The sequence below is a fragment of the Talpa occidentalis genome, unplaced genomic scaffold (assembly GCF_014898055.3).
Source record: "Talpa occidentalis isolate TD23 unplaced genomic scaffold, MPIMG_talOcc4v2.1 talOcc4.261, whole genome shotgun sequence".
NCBI lineage: Eukaryota > Metazoa > Chordata > Mammalia > Eulipotyphla > Talpidae > Talpa > Talpa occidentalis.
The window spans coordinates 4,035-30,006 of NW_023602752.1; the positions used below are offsets into that span (position 1 = coordinate 4,035).

The window sequence follows — 25,972 nt, forward strand, 5'->3', positions numbered from 1 at the left end:
TAGGACAGACAGGAGGAGGAGACGCCTGTGGCACCAATCCCGCGGGGCGGGGGGCGGTGCTAGCGGAAGCCCCGCCCCTCCACGATGTCTCTATCTTGGGTTGCGCGCGGGAGGGGCGGGGCGAGCGCTGCAGGGAACGTGGTGATTGGCCCGCTGCCTCCCGCAGCCAGCGAGGCTGCCCGGACGTCTAGCCTACGAGAACCTCCAGCGAGTGCGGGCCTGCGAAGTTTGTCTGCTGCGGGGCACCGTAGTAGCCGTCCCCGGACCGGGCGGGCTGGGCTAGGCTGGCTTGGCTTAGGTTGAGCTGGGCTGCTGAGCCCAGCTCAGCCTGGGAGACCCTGATGGCTGCGGTGTTTCTAGTAACGCTCTATGAGTATTCGCCGCTTTTCTACATCGCAGTGGTCTTTACCTGCTTCGTCGTGACCACTGGCCTGGTCTTGGGATGGTAAGTGCCCCAGGGCCAGAGGCAAGCATCCAAGGGGCAGACAGCTGGGGAGTGGGGTCGTGGCAAGCAGCAGGGGACAGTGGAGCTAGGGGACTGCAAGACGGGGATACCTGGAGGTGCCGCGGAGTCCGTGCCCCCGGCCACGGCTGACTCCGGGAGGAAAACAAGGTGTACACCGCACACTGCATCACTGTCCTGTCCCCGTCGCAGAGGACATCTGGTGATGGTGCCGGGTTGAAAGCTATTTTGCCCAGCTTTGTTTCTAGGTAATAAAGCAGTCAGGAAGACCCTGGTCTTGGTGTTGGGATAGAATGCTTGTCCAACAGGCGTCTGTGTCTGATTGGGGTCTACTGTGTGCCCAGCGTGAATCCGTCACTGTGGGCAGCGCTCAGATGTAGGCAGTAAACAAGGTTAATTGTTTTTCTCATCTAAACTGAGAACTCGGCCACTTATCTTTCAGCATAATTTATAAATGAACACTATTGTCGTTGAGGATTTAATGGTTTCTGCACACATTCCACACCTTTTTGAAGTAATGTTTAGTTGGAAAAACTATAAAGTCCTAATTTTAGAGCTGAAAGAGACCTTAGAGATAAGTGGCACTGAGGGAGAGAGGAAGTTTACCTGTTGGAGACAAGGAGAATGGAGTGTTAGATAATCCCTGAGCAATTCTTCTACCCTGAGATTCTAAAATTTCTCTCTTGAGGAGATGCAATTGTATCATGTTTAGAGAAGCCTTTTAAATATAACCTCATGAAACCATCTTATCATTCTGTCAGATGGGGACAGAGACATGAGCTGGATTTTGAGAATGAGTATTTTGAAAACTGAGTCGAGTTAAATGGGTCTTGTAGAGAAAAGAAGGCCTTTCAGGTAACATAACATTCACAGAGCTGCAGAGGAGATGTGTTAGTGAGTTGAGCAAGCTGTGCAAAGGGAGGTTAAAAATATCCTTTGGATGGCTCATATATGTCATTACTTTAAAGAAAGGACACAAGCCCTTGTTAGTTTCTGCAACTGTATGGCAACTTTAGGAACTAAACAGTTGTAAACTTTTCACACTGTTCTCCACCTGGCCAGCAATATCTGGCCACATAAAATTGGAACATAAAATTCCTTGTTGTGGTGGAGGAAGATTAAGAACAATCTTAGAATTAGTTGTTCTTGGCCCATCAGATTTTATCAATGTTGTTCATTTCAAGGTACTTTGTAATTGGAATTAGGAAAATATTGCTCAAGTAAGTAAAATAATCTTAACACAAGATTTTTTAATGACTGTAATATTAGTGTTCCCCTAATAAAATGAATTTTCCTTCACTAAGGAAAATAGGTAACTATTTGATAATGGATTATATCCTTACATTTTTATTTTAAATAAGCCAACTAGTTAGATATCTTAGATATCTATCTTTAGTAATGGGAAGAGGAAAATGAGTGAACACCCAATTAATAAGGTGGGTGGCATCTGTGGGTAAAGGGCAGTCAGGAAATTTGTTTGTAGTGATTAAGAGACAGACTTTAGAGTCAAGCAGACCCAGATTCCAGTCTTGGCACTACCAAATTTAAGACTTGGTGTGAAATCTTAATGATTGCCTGACCACCCTAATTAGGTATGACTTTTACAAAGATGGAATCCCAGGTAACTGTAGAACTTCTAGAAGTCTTGGCTAAGCATGGCTGAAATTCCAAGACCTTGTAAGTGCCAGTCATTTCCATTTTGATTTGGGCCTAAAAGTCACCTTAAGCCTAACCCAATCATTCCATGTGGGTTAGCTTTGCTCACATAGATAAACTTTTTACTAGTGTTCATTTGCTAACTTAAGACCACAGATTCATCAACTAGAAATAATGAAAACACAATCTAGATCTCATAAAAACAACTTCTAATAGAATCCCAAGCTCAAAGTAAACCCATTAACCCACTTGTCATCTTTTTTTTAACCTCCTAAAACATAATCCCTATTGGTCATCTGTCCTCTCTGTCATGGCTTTTATCTCTGTACTACTCTGAGTTTCTTTCTGCTGCTCTCCTTGTCCACCTGTGTTGTGTGGCCAGGGAGAGTCAGAGTGCTTGATAATGAAATCTCAATAGCAATAACAAAGAATCATGGAACTGTTCATGAATTTTTATTTAAGTATGTGGTGGTTGCTGAACTCTAGTAACTCACAACTCAAATTTACTGTCGTTGCTATTTGCCAAGCACTGTGCAAAAAAGGAGACCAAAATGCCATGTACATCTTTTTTTGTAATGGTTGCAAATAACCCAGCACCCTGACTTGGTAGCTCCTCTTTGCTTATTCCTGACTACAGGTTATTAAACTATCCTCTCAGCTTCTTGTCTACTCTGCTTTGTGAATCTGGGGCAGGATCTCTTAACCACATTTCTTTTCTAGCTGGCTGCCTATGAGGCTTGCCACCTGGGGAGGGAAATTGAAGGCTGGAAAAGGATGAAAGGACTTACTGCTTCCTGTTTTGTTCTTTTTCTTGTCTGGCTCACAACAGCAGTAGCCCATCACTTTGGCAGTTGGGTCCCATTTTTTTTGCAAGTTACAGTTTTCTACCCTCTTAGAACCAACCTCATTTGTACCTTTTCAAAGATATCACCCTTTCCTCACATTTGAGTTCAAGCTCCACGGCCAGCTCCAGATTTCTAACCTGTAGTATTTCTCTGTCCTCTGTTCCTGTTCTAGAAGTGATAGCTGCTTCCTACTCTTACTGCTTCTTTGATACTCAGTATCAGCTTTTTGCATTTTTCAGTTCTTCAATATCTGTTAAGTTATTTTTATATATTTAAATTCTCCATTGAAGTAACTGGTGTGGCTTTAGTCTCTTTACTGGATTAATATGGGTATTGATAAAAAATTATTACTAAGAATAGGATGAAGAAGATGAAGCCCCAAAAAAGGTATTTGGAAATTGGTTTGGTCTTTATAGGTCCTTGACAATGAAAAATAAGATTCTAGTAATCTATAGCATGCACTGGTATCATAATTAATCAGATTACTACTTTTAATTGATTGTGATAATATGCTATCTGAATTAAGTGCCTTGGGGCAGCAAGTGGCTAAAACACTTGACAACTATGACAGTAAGACAGTGGGAAGGACTGAGGAAGAAGTGGGATGGTTGCTTCTGAGTTCACTGGAGTACTTACCGAAAGAGAATGACAAATCAGATCTTAAAACTCTCAGATCAAGTCAAGAGAATCAGAGTTCCTATGGTTCTAAAGCACTTTATTTCTTACAGCCATAGAGCTAAAAATTGAACACTGGTAATAGAAACCATACCCTTGTCAATATCTCATTTGGAACACTGGTTGGTACGAAGCCCTGAGTCTTAAAATGGGACTATCTAAGTAGACTTGAACAAAACTTCAGAATCTTGAAAACCCAGCTGCTCCCTTGTTGATGGAAGCAGCCTGCTTTCTGTGTCTGGGAAACTAGTCTTCCCTTGTTTGAAGATCCTGTTATAACCTCGTCTTGGGCAATTGCTTTGCATAGGGCGACTAGACTCAAGACTTATCTCTATTACTGTTTGTCCTGAACCCATATTCTCATTATGCTCCTAGAGCAGGGACAAAATCTAACTGTTTGGAAATAGCCTTTGCTAGTTTCTCTCAGTGGGAACTTCAGGGGTATGTGTGAGAATAGGTGGTAAGTATGTTAGGCTATGGAAGGTAGAATGTAATACTAGATCAGATCGAATTTGTTGATTGGGTATAGTTTCCAGAAATTCTGATATTAACGAGTTAATTCATTCTTGGTTGACTGAAACTAGGACTCAGAGGTGACCTATATTTAATAAGGTTGAGGTGCCAGAACTTTACTGGCATTATGAGGAAAGAATCTGAAGGTTTAGGGAGACAGGAATATTAGACCGGATTTATTATGTGCAACATGTACACCCATTCCCTGCTGTATCTTTCAAGAGAAGATAGAAGACACACCTTTCACTGAAAAATGTATTACAGAGAAAAACCTGGTTTCCTTGAATATCTCTGGCATCTGTCCTCTCTAGGCTGTTTATGATGGTGGAACTTCATTAGGGTGGATTTCATCAGTTGAGGTCCACTGGCGCCACATAACCATAGGAGTTAAGGTGGATGTAGGGTGATAAGGATGTGTTAGCCTGCAGGGCTCTTTGACAGTGGCTAATGGGTTAGAAATAAAAAAAATAGTTGGTCTACCAAATGTTACATGAACTACATAGAAGGAAAAATTCTAGGTCTCAATCCTGAAACCTGAACTGAGCCACAATAATGGAGAGTTATGTACTTTTACCCAGTTTCCAGAACTATACCAATCCTTAGTTTTGGAACCTTGGATTGAAGGGGAGGTCAGGTTCCCTTGAGGACGGACTCCGAATCCTGTAGCATTATGCCATGGACATACTAAATCACCATCCTGATCTTCATCTCTGTACTACAAACACACTGTTAGAGACTCGGCTTTGTGATTCAGGGGTTGAGACTTTGCAGACCCTATTTCTCTTGTATTAGTTTGCTCCCTTTTTTGGCTCTATCAATAGAGTGCTCGAAAGAAACTGAAATGCTTAAGGAGGAAAATGGATTTCCTCTTAGTGGTTTGCTTCCTTTTGCTGGTCTGCATTCCCACAGCACTGGCTTACCCTGGCAGGGACCATTGGCAGAGTAAAGCAGTTAGTTTTTGGTTTATAATTTTTCCTTATGCCTAGAAAAGTCTTATCATACTCCTTCAGAGATATCAGCTCAGCCTGCCAACACTCCTACCACAAAGGTCGGCGTCCCAGCTCTGGGGGAGCCCTTCTCCAAGTGTAATAACCCACTTTTCCTTTTGTTTCCCCAGCCCTAGGAGTGATAACTACTTTCTGCTAGGATATCTCAGTTTCCCCCTCTTGCCTTTTCAATTTTCCTGTCATGGTTTACAATTCTTAATATTAAATTCTTTCTGTTTAAATAATTCATGTGATTTCTGTCTCCTGCTGACCCTGCCTGACACAATGACATTGACTATTCCTCATTTCACTTGTTGAGTGCAATAGGTTGTGTCTGTGATGGGGTACAGATCCCTTTTAAGAAAAAGAATATTACTTTAGTTTGTACTTGCATTGGGTACAAAATCTATGACACATGGATTGGCAAGAATTTACTTGGAACAATCCAGAAGAAGAAAGGACTGTTAGAAATGGCATCTCAGACCTTAGTAGGACCTTAAGATCACTTAGTCTAACTCTTTTTACAATGAAGGCACAGAATTCTAGAAGATTGATTCACTTTCTCAAAGTCAAAAAAACATAGCAATTCCCTCAGACATAACCCTCCTCTTCTACCAATCATTTCCCCATGAATGGTTTTTTTATATGCTGACCTCATCTCAGTATCTGCTTAACCAAGTGAGAGCAGCCTGGGGAGACTACATAGGAGAGAAGCCCTCCCCCCTACCCCCACCTTAACAATTGCCTGTGTGTTTTCTAATTGACGTTATGGCTCAAGGCTGAAGGGGTGATAAAAGCCGTAAGCTTCTGAGGTCAAAATTTTAGCCTCAAAGTAACCTTTGTTCATGAGAGACTCCAGGAGACGCTAGACACAAGGAAAGGAGGTCAGATCCTATTTATCAGCTACTGATAAGCTTCAGAAGGGTGTGCAGAGCAAGAGACTATGGGCATATGAAAAACTGAAGTTAGAATTAGCTGTCTGCAAGTTACTGCTGTGCTGAAGTTTAAGCAGTATGGATTTAGAAATGGAAAACAATTTAGAAATGGAGAAAGGGGGCTATATAGAAGAGAAGGAATTTTAAGAAACATTTATTTCATTTGTATTTCATACTAACAGTGTCCAAAAAGACTGAGTGAACAAAGATGGGACTTGATTGAAATGAAAATTGATCACTTTTCAATTTTACTCTTCCTTCTACTATCACCTCAGTATAATCTAATACATAAAACATCAATGTTTTTATTCAAGTTTTTGATTAAAAATGTGGAAAAAGCCAGATGTAAGGATGGAGACCAGAAATGTATTACTGGGTCTGCTTACCAGTATTTTACAGAGCCATTTGTCAGCACCAGTTAGGGATTGCTATCCATCCAGTGTCCAGTTTTTACCCTACTCCAAATCATTTCTGCATATTATTTATTCTGCTTTTGAGTAGTACATTAAAGTTAGAACTATTGGTCTACATCAAATAAGTTGAAACTGTGAGGGTTGTGGATTTTTATGCAAAAATGAGCAAGTTCATGCTGGGTAAATGTAAAAAGGTGTCAAATTATACTAGGCTGAAAGCTCAAGGTGAGTCATCAGTGTGTCAGCTGCCAAAAAGTACAACTTACGTGATCTAGATTACATTACACATAAGACAAGGGGTGTGGCCAGCCTATGATGTCACTCTATTACAGTGAATTCTCCCCTCTCCTTTTTTCTCTCCAAATCATGAGGATGGCAGGGGAATAGGACTGGCAACATCCACGCTGGACCCAGAGCCTTGACTAAGTAAGCACTGGCTGCTTTAGAACTGCTTGGCTGACTCCTTTAAGAGGTCAAGAATACAAAAATTTCTAAGATGGTAATTAAGACTGTAGCAGTGTTCGGACATAAATTAGATAAGGCAGTAATGAGAAAAGCTAGAGCAAAAGTATTAACCTTAAAGGAAAAAGTTAATAACTTTGTGTTAAAATTAAGAACTATGTTCACTAAAAGATATGAAAAGAGTATGAAAAACACAAGCTGTAGAAAGACTGAAGATATATTTAAACAAAAGTCACATTAATATTTCTATAAAGAAGTAAAAATTGCAGATTAGTAGAAAAACTGGAAAAGTACTTGAAAGGGGCTTTCATAAAAGAGCCTATTCAAGTAGCAACAGACATAAGAAAAAGAGCTCAACCTCATTAATATCAGGAAAATAGAAATTAAAACTACAACAATGCAGTGTCACCTACTAGGATGGCAGCATTGTTTTTGGCAAAGCTCTGGATTGAGGGGGACACGCCATCATTGCTGGTAAGCAGTGCTCTAGTGGTTTACTTTGGACTGTAAATTGATACGATGACATGGAATTGTTAGTATTATCCACTGAAATCAAAGAACTTCAGGCCTTACAGCTAAGAAATTCCATTTTCTGGCATGTACCCAGTAGAAATGCATGCACATGTACATGCACTTGAGAGCTTTGTATGAAAACATTCATGTACATGCTATTTACAATGACCAAAGTGAGGACAACTTAAGTGGCCATTAAGAATAGAATGAGGGGGGCCTCCCTAGTGGCCAAGGGGTTAAGCACCGCACTATGAAGCAATCCGCAGCCTCTGCAGCATGAGTTCTATCCCCAGCCGGCCAGGGAGCAACCCACATGGTGCAACAGACCTCTCCTGACTCGCCCGCTGCTCCCTTCAGCAGTGTATTTCAGTCAGTCTGCCTGTTCTGTTCCCCACTCTGTCTCTGGTGAATCATTCTCACCCCCTGCATCTCTGGCCTGTATCCCAGCTCTTGTATGCATACATAAATAAATCTTTTTAAAAAAAAAAAGAATAGCATCAGTAGGGGCCTCCCTGGTGGCGCAGGGGATTAAGATGCAACCTATGAAGCTGTCCACAGTCACTGCAGTATAAGTTCGATACCTGGCCAGGGAGCTATGCACATGGTGCAGCAGACCTCTCCTGTCTCTCCCGCTGCTCCCCTCAGCAGTGTATTTCAGTCATTCTGCCTGTTTTGCTCCCCACTCTGTCTCTGGTGAATCCTCTCACCCTCTGCACCTCTGGCCTGTACCCCAGTTCTTATGTGCATAAATAAATAAATCTTTAAAAAAATAGAATGAGTAAACAAGTTATGGCAGTTTTATACAACAGAATACTATATAGCCACAAAAAAATTACCTAACTATTGTACATGGAAAACTTCAAAGATAATGTTGTATAGTAGCAAATAAAACTACCTTACAACATATCCCTGCTTCTGTCAGATTTGGTCTTATTGGGTGCTGGGTGTTTTTGCATTCAGGAAAATATTCTTGACTTTGTTTTGGAATACAGTTAACTTACTTAGAAACACTTTGATCTACAAGAGGCTTTGTTTTCCAGTTTTTTGGGGGGCAGCACCCAAGCAGCCTTATCTAACCTTTGTATAAAACTAAATTCATCTAGAGTAAAATTTTATCCCATTTGTTAATTTTTTGGCTTTCTCTTGGCCTTAGATTTTTTCATGTGTTTTGAGATTTTTATTTGCAACCTAAATTTTAATAGGAGGTTCCCCCCACTTTATATTATATCGTTACATTTTTATATGAAATTTAAAAGTGAACATTTATTTTGTAAACATATATGGTATTTGAAAGTTGTCCCATAAATCAAAACAGTTAATATATTAAATATATTTGTTTTCCACATCATTTTAAAAATTCAATAATTCAATCATGTTTTTGCTTTGTATAAGATATAATTTATCTATAATCAATTGGCTTCTGCAATATTCAATTATATCAACACTAGAATTGTTTTCAAGAGTATGTTGATTGAATCAACTGAACAATATATTGCAGTTCTGTGGGATATCTGATCTTGTCAGTCCAAATTAATTTTGCAATATAATGTAAACTGGGAAATAATCTTTTTCTGATACTTATGTTAAAAGGACTAATTAATGAAGCACAATATTCTTTACCTATTACATTTTTAGCATCTGTTAAGATTATGCTTTATTTTTATCTTTCTTCAGGTTTGGTTGGGATGTTCCAGTAATTCTGAGAAATTCAGAAGAGACCCAGTTCAACACAAGAGTTTTCAAAAAGCAAATGAGACAAGTCAAGAATCCTTTCGGCTTAGAGATCACTAATCCATCTTCAGCTTCACTTACAAGTTGGTGGCTATTTTCCAAAATTTTCTCTTTGTATACACATTAGAGAAATACTAAGTTGTTTGTTAAGGGTAAAATACAGTAGTACAGGCAAGAGAGTACAGATTCAGGAAGATGCAGTTTCCTTGCCTGTGTCCCTCACAGACAGATCCTTTTTCTGAGATCAGGAATGCAAGAGGAAGAGCAGGTTGGAGAAGAAAGGTAGTGAATTTAGTTTTGAACTTAGGGACCTTGAAATGCTTCTGTGTGTTGAGTACAGATGTAGATTAGGTGGTTCTAGGTGTAGTATAGATATAATCTGCAGAGATTTCTGGGCTGAGAACCTATCACCTTTTATACATGCTCACATTTCTGTTCTCTTAAAAATAAACAACCCAAAACTTTCTCAGCTTTTTATCTTATTCTAGCTAATGTTCTATTCTCCTATCTTGCTTCACTTTTGCTCCCCAGAGCAGCGCAGTCTAACTTTTGCCTGTGTTCCTTTATTGAAATGGCTTTTCACTAATTACCACTTCTGCTTCCTATTTCTAACCCCAAGCAGGTTTAAATTCCAGTGGACACTTCTCAGCCTGAATTAGTGCTAGCTCTTCAGTACTTAATGGACTTGACCAGTCTTCTTTCTTAACACCCAGCTCCCTTAGTACCTGTGACCATTCTTGTTTACTTGTCTTTCTGTCTCTGACTTCCAGAATCGCTTGTCAAGTATCAGTATACTTAGTCCATAGGGATTGTTAATCTTAACTAAATATTGATTTACTAGGAAAAAGTAAACAATTTCTTATGCTTCTTTAGCTGTAAATCTTACACTATTACCTTGTGAATTGAAAAGAGCAAAGGGTCTTTTGTTTTTTTTAAAACCAGTGGTGTATAAGAGGGTTCATTCTGACGTTTTTCACTTTGGAGGACCAAATTTCAAGATATGACAGAGAAAACTACCTTGTTTAGAGGACTTGCCTGATTAAAATATATAGAATAATGGTGATTCTAAGACCTCTGACCTGTGTGACCATGCATTTGGACCTACTATTTGTCATATCTTGCTGAGCAGAACTGCCAATAAAAAAATCTACCAGTTCAAAGCTGTGCTTCCTGCTATACAGCTTGGAAATGCTGAAAAAGTAAGAACTGATACACTGTGAGCAAACAAACAGGAAACATGTTAAGCACTGAGTGTGAGGGATACCTCATTCTGCCTGTCAGGTAGAAATAGTCTCAAATAGAGCCTGCCTGTAAATGTTAGAAGCAAAGAATAAGACACCCAGTAAGTAGAAGACCTCTCAGCAATACCCAATACACTAAGTGGTCACCATAGTAGCATTAAAAATGCACATTATTCATTATCTTTCTCCTATTGGGAAATAAGAATAATTTTGGTGGGAATTGTATTTGGCAAAATAAAATTTAATTTGTTCATTCATAGTGTCATTAAAGATAGCTAATTCAGTCATTGAAATAATATTCTGAGCAACAACTGTGACATTTGAAAAGGTTATTTCATTTGTAGTTTAAAACACAAGATGCTTGCCACATAGGGGAGATAAGATGAACAATCTGGAGACCTGATTTCCTCAAAAATATACCAGAGAATTAATCTTAGTCACTGATTTCTTTTTACTGGGGGTGGGTTGTTGGGATTTTTGTTGTTGTCATGTAATGATACTCTATTTGGATTTATGATGTTTCCATCATAAATATAGAGGCTTTAGTGAAATTAAAAGATGATACTCAGTGTATTAGTTGAATTAATTTGGTTGAGGAATTCCACTGTCCTTGCTATATAACCAAGATGAAAACGCATACTTTGTACAAAAATGGAAAATGATGTAAAAAATAAAAAAAAAATTGACAAATCAAGGGGGAAAAAGGAAATTCTGCTGTCCTTTATGAATAGCTTCCTTGGTTTGTGACTTACTCACCCTGTGAGAAATAACATAAAGCAAAAGGTTTGGGCAAAGTAACACAGATAGCATTTTTGGAGGACTGTATGAATCGCTACAGCATGCAACCTAAAATTTTCATCTTCAACTTCAGTTTCGTTATCCTCATACAAGTTCTCCTTGTACACTATCTCTTTCCTCATTGGAATTCTTCAGGAAGGTTTGTGACTTTTCTGTCCCATTGTTTTTCCTTTCTTAATGGTTTGACTCATTTGAGTATGGTTTTTAATGTAAAAAATGTTTTTGCAAGAGTGTCTCTTATATTGTGGGTAACGGCAGATTGAGAGCTATCACCCATTACTGCTGTGCTTAATTTGGATTCTGAATTTCCCAGTGTATGGCTATATTCTAATTCTGTTAGTGCTGTTTATCAAAGATGACACTGTGCGTGCCCTGAATTTTGGAAGACTAAGAAAATATAAGAATGGCAACTCTATTTGCAAAGAAGTGAGAAATACTGAAGAGAGAACAAATATAGCTATTTGAGCAGTGTAAATCAGTACTTTCTTTTCTCAGTCTCTAGAGTAGACAAGTTTATGAAAGATTGTGGTGAATAGATTTTTACATATTCTGTGTTATCCACTTAGACTGGTTTATTCAAATTGTATTATCTTTTAATACACTGAAAGCAAACAAATAAATGAGGACATGGCTCATGTCCTCCATATTTTAGAATCTTCACTCTTTCCTCAGGATATATTACATATTACACGGGACATTAACTGTGGGACAAAAGTGTATATGAATGTCAATTTATATGCTACTATTAGTAAAGCTCAAATTTCTCTTTAATATTTTTCCTATCCCAGTGATCATCTTGTAGCCCCCGGGTTGCATGTGTCCCCTCCTGGAGGTAGCGCTGCCGTTTCTAATGACTGCAAGGTTGTGTGTACCCACTCTTAAGAGACACCTCTACTGTTTGTTGTAGTTAGAATTACATACACTATTAGAGTGGTCCGTTATCAATAGTGAACTGTATTTCAGTATTTAAAATTTATGTGGGAAAAGTTTTAAAGTCATTGGAAAAAAATTGCTAATTTCCAAGCTTAAATATATAAATAATAAGAAAGTTTATTGATAGCACTTCAAATTGTGTAGACATTGAGGTTTTTATGTGTCTTATTTTAAGAGACCAGATCCTTCACTTATAGGCACATATCCTTTAATGAGTTCCTTTAACTGCCATCAGCCTGGCCAGCGTCCAAAAGGAAGCTTTTGTTATTCACTATGTATAATTGTATTAGGTAATTTTCTTGTCTTTGTCTCATTTGTTTTCTACAGCTGGCATAACTTTGACAACAGATTGCCTTGAAGATAGCCTCCTAACATGCTACTGGGGATGCAGTGTTCAAAAATTATATGAAGCTCTACAGAAGCACTTTTATTGCTTCCGAATAAGCACTCCACAAGCATTGGAAGATGCGCTATATAGCGAATATCTCTATCAAGAACAGTATTTGTATCCTTTTATCTGATATATCCATTAGCACTTAAAAAATTTAGACATTTTATCTGCTATATCCATTAGCACGTGAATAAAATAAAGTGTTGCTAAGTTATTTGTCATCTTTGGTATATGCCTACATATCTGGTTATAGTGGCAATTTACCTTTACATTTTCAAAAAGTATTAAAAAAGACAGCAAAGAAGAAATATATTGCCAGTTACCAAGAGATACTAAAATTGAAGACTTTGGTACAGTGCCCAGATCACGCTATCCATTGGTAGCTCTGTTGACCTTAGCAGATGAGGATGACCGAGAAATTTATGATATTGTAAGTAATTTTAAATTCCAGAAGCACTACCTTTTTTTATTTGTTTTTTTTTTTTTTTTTTTATAGAGGCATGTTTTTATTTATTTATTTATTTATTTATTTATTTATTTAATTTGTTTGTTTTGTTTATACATGCACTGGGTACAGTCAGAAGCACGGGAGGGTGAGAGAATTCACCAGAGCCAGAGTGGGGAGCAGAGCAGGCAGAAGGACTGAAGTACACTGCTGAGGGGAGCAGCGGGTGGCAGGAGAGGTCTGCGCACCATGTGGGATCCTCCTCCGGTGGCCGGGGAGCAGCCGGGGATCGAACCGGTGCCGCCGAGGCCGCGGGCAGCTTCGCAACCCAATGCTCAACCGCTGCGCCACCGGGGAGGCCCCCTTTTTGTTATTTGGATGATGGGGCTTAATTATTTGGGGAAATAGGGAAAATTTTTCTCTCATTCCTGTGGACATACTTTTGGCCTAGATACATTTTCCTTGAAAAGTGAATACTTGGGATGTATACCTGTATAATTTTTATACATTTAACAGCTTCTTCAGAGTCTGACTTGTTTTTGCAAGAGTGTCTCTTACATTGTTGCAAGAATGTGGGTTACAAGACTATGATTTTATTTAGGAAATATAAAAACAGGTTATAATTGAATTATGTTAGTATCATCATTCTATTTTCTATCATGTTTGCTATATAGAAAAAGTCGGTTGGATAGTCTTTATGATTTACATTTTTAGCATTGACTAAACATTGTAATAATCTAAAGTGCTTAGTTTTCACAGGGGATCTGCTCTTTCCTTTGCACACTTGCAGTCATCCTGTTTCCATCATAGCCCCTGTTGCACCTACATCTTCTATATGTTTGTTTCCTATATTTTCAGTGATTATGATAATCTTCTTGTCTCATTATATGTTAATTATCTCTTTAGTCTGGTAGTTTATCCCTATTAGGAAGATAAAATCATCTTAGAGATGTAAGAGGACCTGAACCTTGACATTCCTCTAAGTATGGTAGAAGTTTATACATGAAATAAGCTTTTGGTGCAATCATATCATGGTAAGAATACCCTTCTATACAATTTACTATTTTCTGAAGTGCATGATGTAGATTTGTTCATTAATAGAGATAGGATAAATTTTTATGACATTTTGTAATATACAAGTATATTCACTAACACTAACTTATTTATTCCCTACAACAACCTTGTAAGTTAAGGCAGATCGCCTTGCAAAGACTGAAATAAGTCAGAAGGAAAACCCCAGTCAGTCAGGAAGTGAGAGATGGAACTAGGTTTTGGCTCTGAGCCCTCCTAGTCCTATATCATACGCCTTTGTAAAATAAAACAGAAATATCTCCTCCAAGCAATGTCTGATGAGCTGTGGAGGGTTCAGACCCTTTTTGGGAAATCTAGACCCTGCTCATACACATTTAAGCATCTCTAGTTTTTTAGCTTTTGATCTAATCAAACTGAATTTCATGGAACTGATGTCAGCTTGCTTTCTCCAAATAAAACTCATACTAACAACAGTGTATTTCCAGAATCTAGCATAGTGTCTGAAACACAGTGGGTACTCAACAGATTTGATAAGTGAAAAAATCATACCCAGCAATGCTGGCAAGCCTCATAGAGCTGGCCACAAAAACTCCTACTTGATTGCGTGTACATGAGATCTTCTGCTTCCCCCCTCTCCTTCCCTCCCTTTTCAACTAAAGATAAATAAAACCTGTTAAGTTGGTGTTTCATATTTCCAGCCTCTCCCTTCTTTACCCTGCCTACCTGGGCAAAGTAAACTTTCTCTCATCACTATGTCCCCCAATTCTCCAAAGAACCCCTATTTTCTTTCATTCAAAACCAAAAAGGTCAGATCTCAAGTCACCTCCTTCCCAGCTTCCCCCTTTGGTTCCTCTTCCCTCGCTGACAGTGCACTCTACCTGCTTGAGGTGTTCAGAGTCTTGCTTGGTTTTTTAACTTAATCACTCTATCTAAAGAGAGGATTATGTAGTATGGTTATATATATATATATATATATATATATATATATATATATATATAAAAGATTTGCCATTTTAACCACCTTCTAGTGTAGGTTCAACTGCATTGTGAATGGGAAAAGACTTGTTGGCAGGTTCCTGATTCAAGTGGCTATAGTTGTGGGAAACGTATCACACCCCCCCACCACCCCCCCACCCTCGGCCCCCTGCCCCATGGAGCTTGATCCCAGGCTCTCAATAGCCAAACAGCCATTTTTGCTTTTCCTTTATATTCCCTCCCTGAATGGGCCCTTCTCTATATCTTTTGTTCTTCTTTTCAGCTGATCCTCTCTTTTTCTCCTGTTACTCTTTGCTTCCCTGTCTCTTCCTTCTCAGATTGGACCTAACGTTAGAAATACAGCATATTTATTAATATATTTTGTGTTAATGTTCTCTGTCCTTAATTTGAAAAGTAAATTGAGCATTTCATAATGTTTTAATATGTGGCTTGTCAATATTTTTTCTGGGGATGAGGGGCTCTAAATCTTAAAAAGCCATAAGCAGTTCTGGTCCCTAGACTGCCTGTCTGTTAATATCTGACCAGGACAGGTTCTAGTTCAGATACTGCATTTGTCATGTATCTTGAGCTTCCTATATTCTGAAACTTCCACAACTTTTTCTTTTATGACATTTGTGTTTTGTTGTTTGGTTTTTTTTTTTAAAGATTGATTTATTTATGCATACAAGAGCTGGGGTACAGGCCAGAGGCTGGGGGGGGGGGGTGAGAGGATTCACCAGAGACAGGGTGGGAAACAGAACAGGCAGATTGACCAAAGTACACTGCTGAGGGGAGCAGTGGGTGAGTCAGGAGAGGTTTGCTGTGTCATGTGAGTTCCTGGCTGGCCAGGAATTGAACTCATGTTGCAGAGGCTGCGGATAGCTCATAGGTTGCGTCTTAACCCTTGCGCCACCAGAAAGGCCTGACATTAGTGTTTTTGAAGCCGCAGTCTCATACACACCTTTTTTTTGTAAAATAAAACATGCCCTTTTTTAAATTTTTAATTTATTTTTGTGTAGAAGAATTGGGGTGTAGGCCAGATGTACAGGGGGTGAAAGGATTCAACAGAGACAGAGTGGGAAGCAGAACAGGCGGATCCACTGAAATACACTGCTGAGGGGAGCAGCGGGAGAGACAGCAGAGGTCTGCTGCCATGTGGGTTAGCTCTCTGGCCGGGGATCAAACTCGGGTTGTATCAGTGATAGCACTGAGACTTAACCCCTAGGCCACCAGGGAGGCCCCAAACATGCCTTACTTTATTGTCTGACTAGATTGGAATTGATTTGTTTACCATGACTAGATTACAGTTAAGCATTTTCAGCCAGTGTACTACACAAATGATGGTGTGCTTTTCAGGGCATCCCCTCTAGGCACATGGGATTCTTTACCTTCCTTAATGATGTTAATTTTGATCACTCAGTCAAAGTGTTATTTCTCCACTGTTTCATATTTTCCCTCCCTAGCAAATAATCAGTAGCTGGGGGAGGCACTTTAAGACCATGCAAATAGCCACTCTTTATCAAAATTTACCCCTGGAATTAATAGCCTTCAATTCTTTCCAGATTTTATATGTATCTTAGTAGCTATAAAACTATGATTCTCCAACTCCAGCCTCCCAGTTAACCCTGAGCACTCTACTACAGCAAGAGACTTCCCATTTGTTCATCTGTTTGTCATCTGAATGACCTCTTGAATTCCTTTTTTTTCTCTAGTGCTTTATAATTCATTTTTGAACGTAATTATTTTAGTGCTCAAACTGCTCATTCTCTTCTTCCTGCCCACAACTGAGAGTTCAAACTCTGCATCCATAATTATTTGGATTAGTTCTCCCAAAAGTCAAGCCACTATATAAAGAAGTACACTCAGATGTTCTCTTCCACATCCCCATTCCTATGCACCCTAATCCTTATAGATAACCAAGTTTATTTTCTAGTTTCCCCTTGTAGTGATAAGATACAGAGACCTAGATTTATGTCTTCTCATTTTCCCCTCTTACACAAAAGGTAGTATATTTTATAAAGCTCTACATGTTCTTGCTTTTTCCACTTCATAATACTCCCTATGATTTGCTGCAAATCAGTTCAAAGAGGTCTCCCTCACATTTTTTCCGCAGCCACGTAGCACTCTATTGTATGTAGGGTGTGCGTGCACAGTTATTTAGCCAGTCTCCTGTGTCTGGACTTTCAAGTAGTTTCCAGTATTTTGCAGTAGCAAATAATCTTGCTCTGAATAATCTGTCCACATGTGTTTAATATTGTTGAAGTTGAATAGTATAAAGGTAAATGCATGTCATTTAGTTATACATAATCAAATTCTTTTCATGGGGGTTGTTACTTTTGTAGTTGTACCTTTTTTCTATACATTTCCACCAGCAATATATGAGAATGACTGTTTCTCAACAGAGTGCTTTGACAAGCTTTTGAATTTTACTTCACCTGATGAATGAGAAGTGATACCTCATTGAAGTTTTAATTTACATTTATCATATTGAGAGTGAAATTGAACATCTTTTAATATTGCTCAGGGCCATGTTTAATATTGGTGAATTGTCTCTTCAGATCTTTTGCCCATTTTTTAAAGAGGATTTTCATCAATTTGTAAAAGCTTTAAGTTTAGAGATATTAACCTTTGGTCTATGGTATATATTGAGAATATTTTATTCATTTTGTCATATGTGTTTTGACTTTGCATATGGTGGTACTTGTTGTGCAAGTCAAGATTTTTATGCAGTCAAGTTTATCTGCCTTAGGGTTTGAGTAAGAGAAGGCTTTTCCCTTCACAGAGACTAGTAAGAAATTAGCCATTTACTTCTTTTTTTAATAATTAGATCTCTTAATGCTTTGGAGTTTATTTTTATCTATGGTGTGAAGAATGCATCTTATTTTATCACATAACTATTCAGTGTTCCAATACTGCTTATTAAAAAGACTCTCTTGGGCCTCCTTGATGGTACAGTGGTTAAAGTCTCAGTGCTGTCAAGCTATAGCCAGCCGCTGCAGCATGAGTTCAATCCTCAGGCAGGGAGCCAACCCACATGCTGTAGCAGACCTCTCCTGTCCTGCCTGCTGCTCCTCTTAGCAGTGTATTTCAGTAGGTGCACCTGTTCTGCTCCCCACTCTGTCTCTGGTGAATCCTCTCATCTTCTCCCCTCAACTTTGCACCTCTGGCCTACACCCCAATTCTTGTATACATAAATAAATAAAAATAATAAATCATTTTTTAAAAAAAGATTCTCTTTACCTGGTGATTTGAGATGTCCCCTTTACCATGTTGTATATGTAGTTTGAGTGTGCTTCTAGGCTGTTTATTCTCTACTGTCCATCTGTGTGTTCCTGTTTTTAATTTTAGAGGTTTTTTAATATGTTTTAATATCTGACTGGGCTAACCTCCTCATAGCTTTCTTTTCAGTATTGTCCTAACTAATTTAATGTATTATTTTTCCATGTGGGAATTTTGGAGTCAAATCATGCAGCTCTCTAAAAAAAAATCTCATTGGTATTTTTGTTGGCTTCGCAGTAAATTTGTAAATTTGATAATTAAAATAACTCTGGTAAAAATATCACAGTAATTGTTTCCTCTTTAGTGACTGTGATTTAAATAGTTATAAGCTTTTAAATTTACCAAAGTCTTAATTATATTTGAGAAGCATTTCTGTGAAATAATATAAGGAGGTTAAGTACTGACCAGTATTCAAATTTTATTTTAGATTTCCATGGTGTCAGTAATTCATATTCCTGATAAGACTTACAAACTTTCCTGCAGAATATTATATCAATATTTACTCCTGGCTCAAGGTCAATTTCATGACCTTAAGGTAAGTTGTACCTTTCAATCTTAATCTCTGTCTCTTTTGTTTGTAGTTTCAAAGAATGAACATTTGTAAAGAGATAATAGTTTTCACTTAATTATCATAGAAGTTAGCTATTATTTTCTAGTGGTTAGCTAGCTCATAAACTTTGAACATCTCTACTGACCCCAGATTTAAAGAATAATTGTAATTTGTAATTATCTTTAAATTTATTTCTTTGACTTACAGCAACTTTTCATGTCTGCAAATAATAATTCCACTCCCTCCAACAATTCCTCACAAGAAGAAAGAAACATAGACCGAAGTTTGTTAGAAAAAGCTGGACTATCTGAAAGTGAAGCAGAGCCTCCTGAGGAGAATACCAAGGACTGTGTTGTTTGTCAAAATGGAACTGTGAACTGGGTACTCTTGCCGTGTAGACACACGTGCTTGTGTGATGGCTGTGTTAAGTATTTTCAGCAGTGCCCAATGTGCAGGCAGTTTGTTCAGGAATCTTTTGCACTTTGCAGTCAAAAGGAACAAGATAAAGATAAACTGAAAACTCATTGAGGATGTTGTTACAACTGAAGAATACACCTTCCACTGAAGAGGCAGAAATTTGTGTTCTTGGAATTAATCATAACATGGAATCTACAATATTGACTGTCGGTGTTTTAATGCATATTTGTGTGGTATACAAAAATTAATTATTCCTTTTCTGTTCAGTGTGGTACATACTGAAATGCCATCTGTATTAATATATAAAAATCCACTCAGCTCTTGAGAAGGATGCTTTATCAGCTAAAAGAGTTCATATAATGTAGATTAGAAAAATTCTGAAAAACAATCCATCTAAAATTTGAGGAGGTAAAAGTCTTAAGATTTCTGAATGTTTTTCTTTTGACATAATCTGGAGTGCAATTGGGAAAAAATAGAATTATTCTTAAAGTAATTCTATGTTCCTGCTTTTCAATGGAGATGGAAAGGGCTTGTAACTTTAAATCCTTCCCAGAATAACAGGTTTTTTATATATATAAATAACCATCTGTTTGGTTTCTAATTTTCCTTATAATCATAGTCATATAAATACAAGTCTTAATTTTTAAATATAGTTTCTTAAATTATAAATACAAAATACAATTCTGCACTGTGCACAACATATCAGATTAAAATGATGCTCATCTATGGGAGACATACATACAAAGTGGATAATAAAATTTCTTGGATAATTTATTGTCAAATATGATTAGTCAATGTTCTCTGCCAGCAAGCATCTGTGATACTCTTAATGCCTTACCTTTGATTTTCTCCTGCAAATCCATCCAAAATTGGTGGTAGGTTGGGAATTTGGAGTCAGAGAAATCACTAAAAGAAGCAAGTAACTATTTTTTCTAGTGTGTTTTTATTCCAAATAAACCCCATATCTTTCTGAATCATAAATTTGTTCATCCCTTGTTATATCCTAGTAAGAGTTGAGAAACCGGAATGGCAATAAACTCCACCCCTCACCATTTCCTAGGTGATTAAGAAGACAAAGGTAAATCAGAGCTTCCTGTGTCATCAGTGGAAATTACTTTAAACTCACCAAGAAATTAGATCACAGAAATAAACTGATGTTCAGGGAGACTTTCAAGTCTTTTGTGTCCTGTTTGAATGAAGAGTAAGGCCTTATTTTTGTATCATGGCTTTTACATAATACATTTCATTCTAATCAAATACAGCACTCTCAAAAAGGTATTACCTGCTCTCCATTTTATAAACCAAATTGAATTTCCTTTTATGTTGAATAGCTATTTAATACATACTTTCTAGAGTCTAGATACCATTTGGGAGTCTAGGCTACAAAGATTCAGGCAATGCTCCCGACCTCAAGGAATGAAAGGAGTGTTGACTATCTTGTAGAAGCACATATCCACTTTGGAAAGTCCTAAGGCTCTGTTTCAACCCTGACACTGGAAGCAGGGCTGTCAAAAGCTATAGTCCCTGTTGTAGTTAGGTATCTGGCTAGCAGTTCTTGAAAACTCACTTTGTGGTATAAATTGAAGGAATAATCAGAGGTCATTTCACCCATCCCAGCCATCTTACTTCCTTTTATAGATCTATTTGTACATAAATTGTCTTAGATACATGGTTGCTTTCTCATCTTGAAGTAGATTCCACCAGCAATCCTACTCCATTTTTTCAGAACTGTTTTTATTATATATGTTAAAATTAGATTACAGAAATTTACCATTTTAACCATTCTTAAGTACACTATTAAGTGACATTAAGTACATTCACATTGCTGGTATAACTATCACCAGTATCCATCTTCAAAATTTTTTCATCACCCTAAGCTGAAACTCTATAGCCATTAAACAATAACTCCCCAATTCTTTCTCCGTTTAGCCTCTAGTAACCACCATTATATGTTCTGTCTCTGAATTTAATTATCCTGGGTATTTAAAATAATCATATTTGTGGAATCATATTTGTTCTTTTGTGTTTGACATTTCACTGAGCATATTTTCAAGGTACATCTATATTGTAGCATGAATTAGAATCTTTACTTTTTAGGGCTGAATAATATTCCATTCATGTATATACCACATTTTGTTTATCCATTCACCTGTGGTTTTCATAACACTTAAAGATGATTTGCCCTTAATTCCTGTTGCTGCGGCTAATGTATTTGGTTTTCCTGCCCTTGGTGATAATTTATATGAGGAATTTGGTAGATAACAAGTATAATAATTCATAGAGGTCAGTCAGAATTTGCCAGTAGTATTATAAACGTGACATTGAGTGAGAACATTTATAAAAGTACTTTATCTGAACGAACTATGAGATAAAACATTTGGTTTATGTAGATGAGTTGCAACTTTCCAAAAATGCCCAACAAGGCTACACTACACAGACTTGACTGGTGACTAGCCACCTCCTGCAGTAACTCCATTTTAACTATGAAAGATCTTAATGTCTAAGCTCAAGGGAAGGAACTTACAAACTGTTACTAGGGACAACACAAGTCACTGAATTATCTCCTCTGCGGTTATCTTATTTTTCAAGCCTCCTTACAAATTGTGGATTAAAAAGTTTTGTCGTGGCTTGTGGGAATTTGAAGCAGCAACACAGATAAACTGGAGTTCAGGAAGGGTAGGAGGAGATGATTTTCAGTAACTCAGTCCTGTCTCAGATGATCCTTTTTCTTCTGGATAATGCCCTAAATCCATTTCTCAGATTTTAAAGATTATCTTCCTTGATGGTGTCCTTTGAAGCACAGGATTTTAAAATTTTGATGGAGTCCAATTTCTTTCTTTTATTACTTGTGCATTTGTTGTCTTTTCTTTTTTTTTTTTTTTTGCTTTTTATTTTTTTATTTTTTTTTTTAATATTAAATTTTATTTTTTATATTCCCCCATACAATTGCAAACGCCCCATTCTGACCCCAATCCTTCCCCTCCCGCCCCCCACCCCCCAAAAAGTGTCTCTGGTTCATAGTTTTTTGTTGATTTTGATTTTCACTTTCTTATATTCATTTTCCTGGTCCCTTATTTAAGTTTTCTAGATTCCTGCTATGAGTGAGACCATCCGGTATTTTTCTTTTTCTTTTTGGCTTATTTCGCTGAGCATGATCCCTTCCAGTGCCATCCATGTTGCTGCATTTGTTGTCTTTTCTAAGAATGTTTTACCTAACTCAAGGTCATATTTATTCATATTTTCTTCTAAAGCTTCTATCACTTAGGTCTATGATTGATTTTGAGTAAAATTTTGTATGTGGTATGATGAAAGGAGTTCATATTCATTTGTTTGCATGTGTAAACTCTCAGGAAATATTAGCAAACTGAATTCAACAATACATTAAAAGAGTCTTGCACCATGATTCAGTGGAATTTATTACAGGGATGCAATAATGGTTCAATATTTGCTGATCAATCAATGTGATATACCACATTAAGAAAATAAAGTATAAAAGTAATGATCACTACAATAAATTTCAAAAGAAGCATTTGACAAAATTCAACATCCATTCATAATGAAAACTCCCAATAAATTGGGTATAGAGGAAATACACCTCAATACAGTAAACATCACACAGGACAAGCATACAGTTAACATCAGACCCAGTGGTGAAAAGTACCTGATCCTCTTAAGATCAGGTACAAGACAAGGATGCCCACTCCTGCCAATTTTATTCAACACACCACTGGAAGTTCTAGTCAGAACAATTAGGCAGAAAATAGGAAGGCATCCAAATCAGAAAGGATCTTGTTTTCATTTATCTTTACAGCCTCATTCTCACTCTGCACTCTCCCTTGTCTGAACTACCTCAATTTACAATGACATTACTTCCCAAGAAACCCATGATTAGTTGAAAATACCATAAGTTTAAAATGTATTTGCTACACCTAACCCATGTGCCACCATAGTTTAGCTTAGCCTATGTTAAAAATGCTCAGAACACTGACATCAGCCTACAATTGGGCAAAACATTTAACACAAAGCCTGCTTTACAATGAAGTGTCAAATGTCTTGTAACTTACTGAACACAGCACTGAAAGTGAAAAACATTGTAGAGACTGGGTTGTTTATCATCCCAGTCACATGACTGACTGGGAACTTTGTCTCACTGCCACTGCCTAGCATCACAGGAAAGGATTGCTAGCTTGGAGGAAAAAAAAAAAAATTAAAATCCAAAATACAGCTTTTATTAAATGCATACCTCTTTTGTACCACAATAAAGTTGAAAAGTCCTGATTCAAACTATTACAGGTCAGAGGCCATCTGTATTTCCGCTTCCCTGAATTTAGGGTGCTCTGTGCATACTGTTCCCCTGCCTAGCAAATCCTAGTTGTCCCTTTGGTCCTATATGTTGTCACTTGTGCTGAGAACCATCCTTTGCCCTCCGAGGTAGTCCGAGGTGGGTTCCTCTCGATACACTCCCATAGCATGCTGTACTTAAGCCCATCCTAGCACTTGTTGCCTGGTGTGCTATCTGCTTGTTTACTTCTCAGTGTCTCTCAGTAGACCAGAACTCTTTATCTTTGTAGTCCCAATGTCTCCAGAGAGTTTGCCATTGAACAAATATTTCCTGAGTGAATGAATAAATCTGAAAGATATTAAAGAATTACTGTGGTCATTTTAAACAGAGCAAGAGAATCATATTTGCCTTTTAGCAATATCTGTGTTGGAGGTGGCTTAAAGTGTAGCAGTCTACAAAGCAGAGTGTGGGGGAAATATTGGAACTCATGTTTATTTCTATCTGTGTAAGAAATTAAGTGTTACTAATATGGGATTAGTTGCAGAACACATCAATCACTTGTACATAAATATATATATTTGGAGGATGACTGAGAGCATGAAAATGGGGGAAGACTAGATGGAAAAATCAGGATCCAGATGATATTACACCCAATTGGGAAGTGTTACAGGGCAGGGAGAGGGATACCCCAGGCCCTGCAAACCTGCCTGCTCTAAATAGGTTCTGCCATCTGCCGCATCAACACAAAACATATGAGACTTTAATGAAAAGAAACTTTAATACAATTAGGAAACAATACAGGAAAGGCAAAGAATCTAGTTTCTAAATCAAGCACCCAAAGTTACCTGTCCCCTTGTGGGTAAAACTCCATCCAAATGGGACTGGCCCAGAGCAAGGCCCCAAAGCCTGCCACAAGTCTAAAGCATCTTCCAGTGGGGACCCACAGAAAAGGGTCAGAAATAACCAGACAAGCCAGGAAGGAAAAGAGTAAAATCAAAATCAAGATAAAAGCTGCCATTGTTAACCTCCCCACGGGTCTTTCACCCACATCTGTGTCACCCAGTCCACGACCAAAGGTAAGCGCAGTTTCTTCACATGTCTCTCTGCTCCATGTGCCTCCTCCAGGCCTCCTTCTGCCTCTCCATCCTTCTTGGTTCCTTCCTCTGTCCCTTCTGCAGCCTCATTTCCCTGCTCAGCTCCACCCTCCTTTGGGTGAGCCAGGAAACCTGGAACTTCCCCCTTTCCTGAGGATCACCCTGTCACAGAAGGACTTGACAAATGTTTGAAAAATCTGGGATAACCCTTATGCTTTGCACTTGAGTAAAGGGAGTAATAGTCAGTGAAGCTGGGGGCACAGGTCTATGTTTTCCCATTAGATTGTTGCTCTTTGGAGACCAGACTGTCTATCTGATCCTTGTTGTTAGCCCCCAGAACACCATTCATTCATTCAGCAAGCACTTAGGAGGTCTTCTTTGAAATAGCTGTGATTCCTGGTGCTAGAGATAGAGGATGAACAAGACACTCAAGGTCTTTGCCATCACAGAACTCACTTGGATGAGTAGGGGAGGCAAACAATAATATATAGTACACAACAAGGAATAGGATGATACAGTTTATGCTCATATTATGAAGAAAACAACCAAGTTAGGAGGTAGCTATAGATAGGATGGTGCCAAGTCTTTCTGAAGAGCCTACAGCTGAGCTGAGCCTTGGTGCTAAGCGGGAACCAGTCTTATCAAGAACCTAGGTGAGCATTTTAGGTGCAAGGAAGAGAAAGTATCTTAGTTCAAAGTGACAATGAGCTTGTTGGAGAGCTCCAGTTAGAAAAACAGAAACAGCCTGTGTGACCAAAACAAAATAAACAAGAAATTTGGGTTTTGCTGTCTATGGGCAGGAGTTGGAATTGTCTTCTATGCAATGGGAAGACCCTTCAGAGTGGAAGCAGGGAGAGGACGTTGTCTGGGTTGTGCTTTTTTTTTTTTTTTTAAGATTTATTTATTAATTTATACAAGAACCGGAGTACAGGCCAGATGCGCAGGAGGGTGAGAGGATTCACCAGAGACAGAGCGGGGAACAGAACAGGCAGTCTGACAAAACACACTGCTGAGGGGAGCAGCGGGCGTGGCAGGAGAGGTCTGCTGCACCATGTGGGATTCTCCCTGGCTGGCCAGGATCGAACCGGTGCTGCAGAGGCTGCGGACAGCTTCACGTGTGGCGCTCAACCGCCTGCGCCACCAGGGAGGCCCTGAGTTGTGCTTTTAAAACACTGAGAGGCAATGTGTTGAGGGTGGGGCAGCATCATGAGTTCAGTTTTAGACAGTTTAGGTTTGAAACTTGATGTAAACCTACTTGGTTTGTGTGATTTAAATAGTTGAGCCTCCAGGCATTTAATCCTCTTGTCTTTATCAGAGCTAATCCACACTGGTTCAGGACTGAG

At 38.4% G+C, this 25,972-nt stretch overlaps 1 protein-coding gene across 1 annotated transcript; it reads left to right on the top strand.

The window, feature by feature from the left end:
• Positions 1-210: 210 nt before the first annotated feature.
• Positions 211-19,574, top strand: LOC119253995 (cell growth regulator with RING finger domain protein 1). Its single transcript, XM_037521210.1, has 6 exons — positions 211-445; positions 9,136-9,275; positions 12,492-12,669; positions 12,838-12,985; positions 18,714-18,821; positions 19,044-19,574. Exons 1-6 carry the CDS (start codon positions 342-344, stop codon positions 19,362-19,364), a joined length of 999 nt encoding a protein of 332 aa, XP_037377107.1. The 5' UTR covers positions 211-341; the 3' UTR covers positions 19,365-19,574.
• The last annotated feature ends 6,398 nt before the right edge of the window (positions 19,575-25,972 follow it).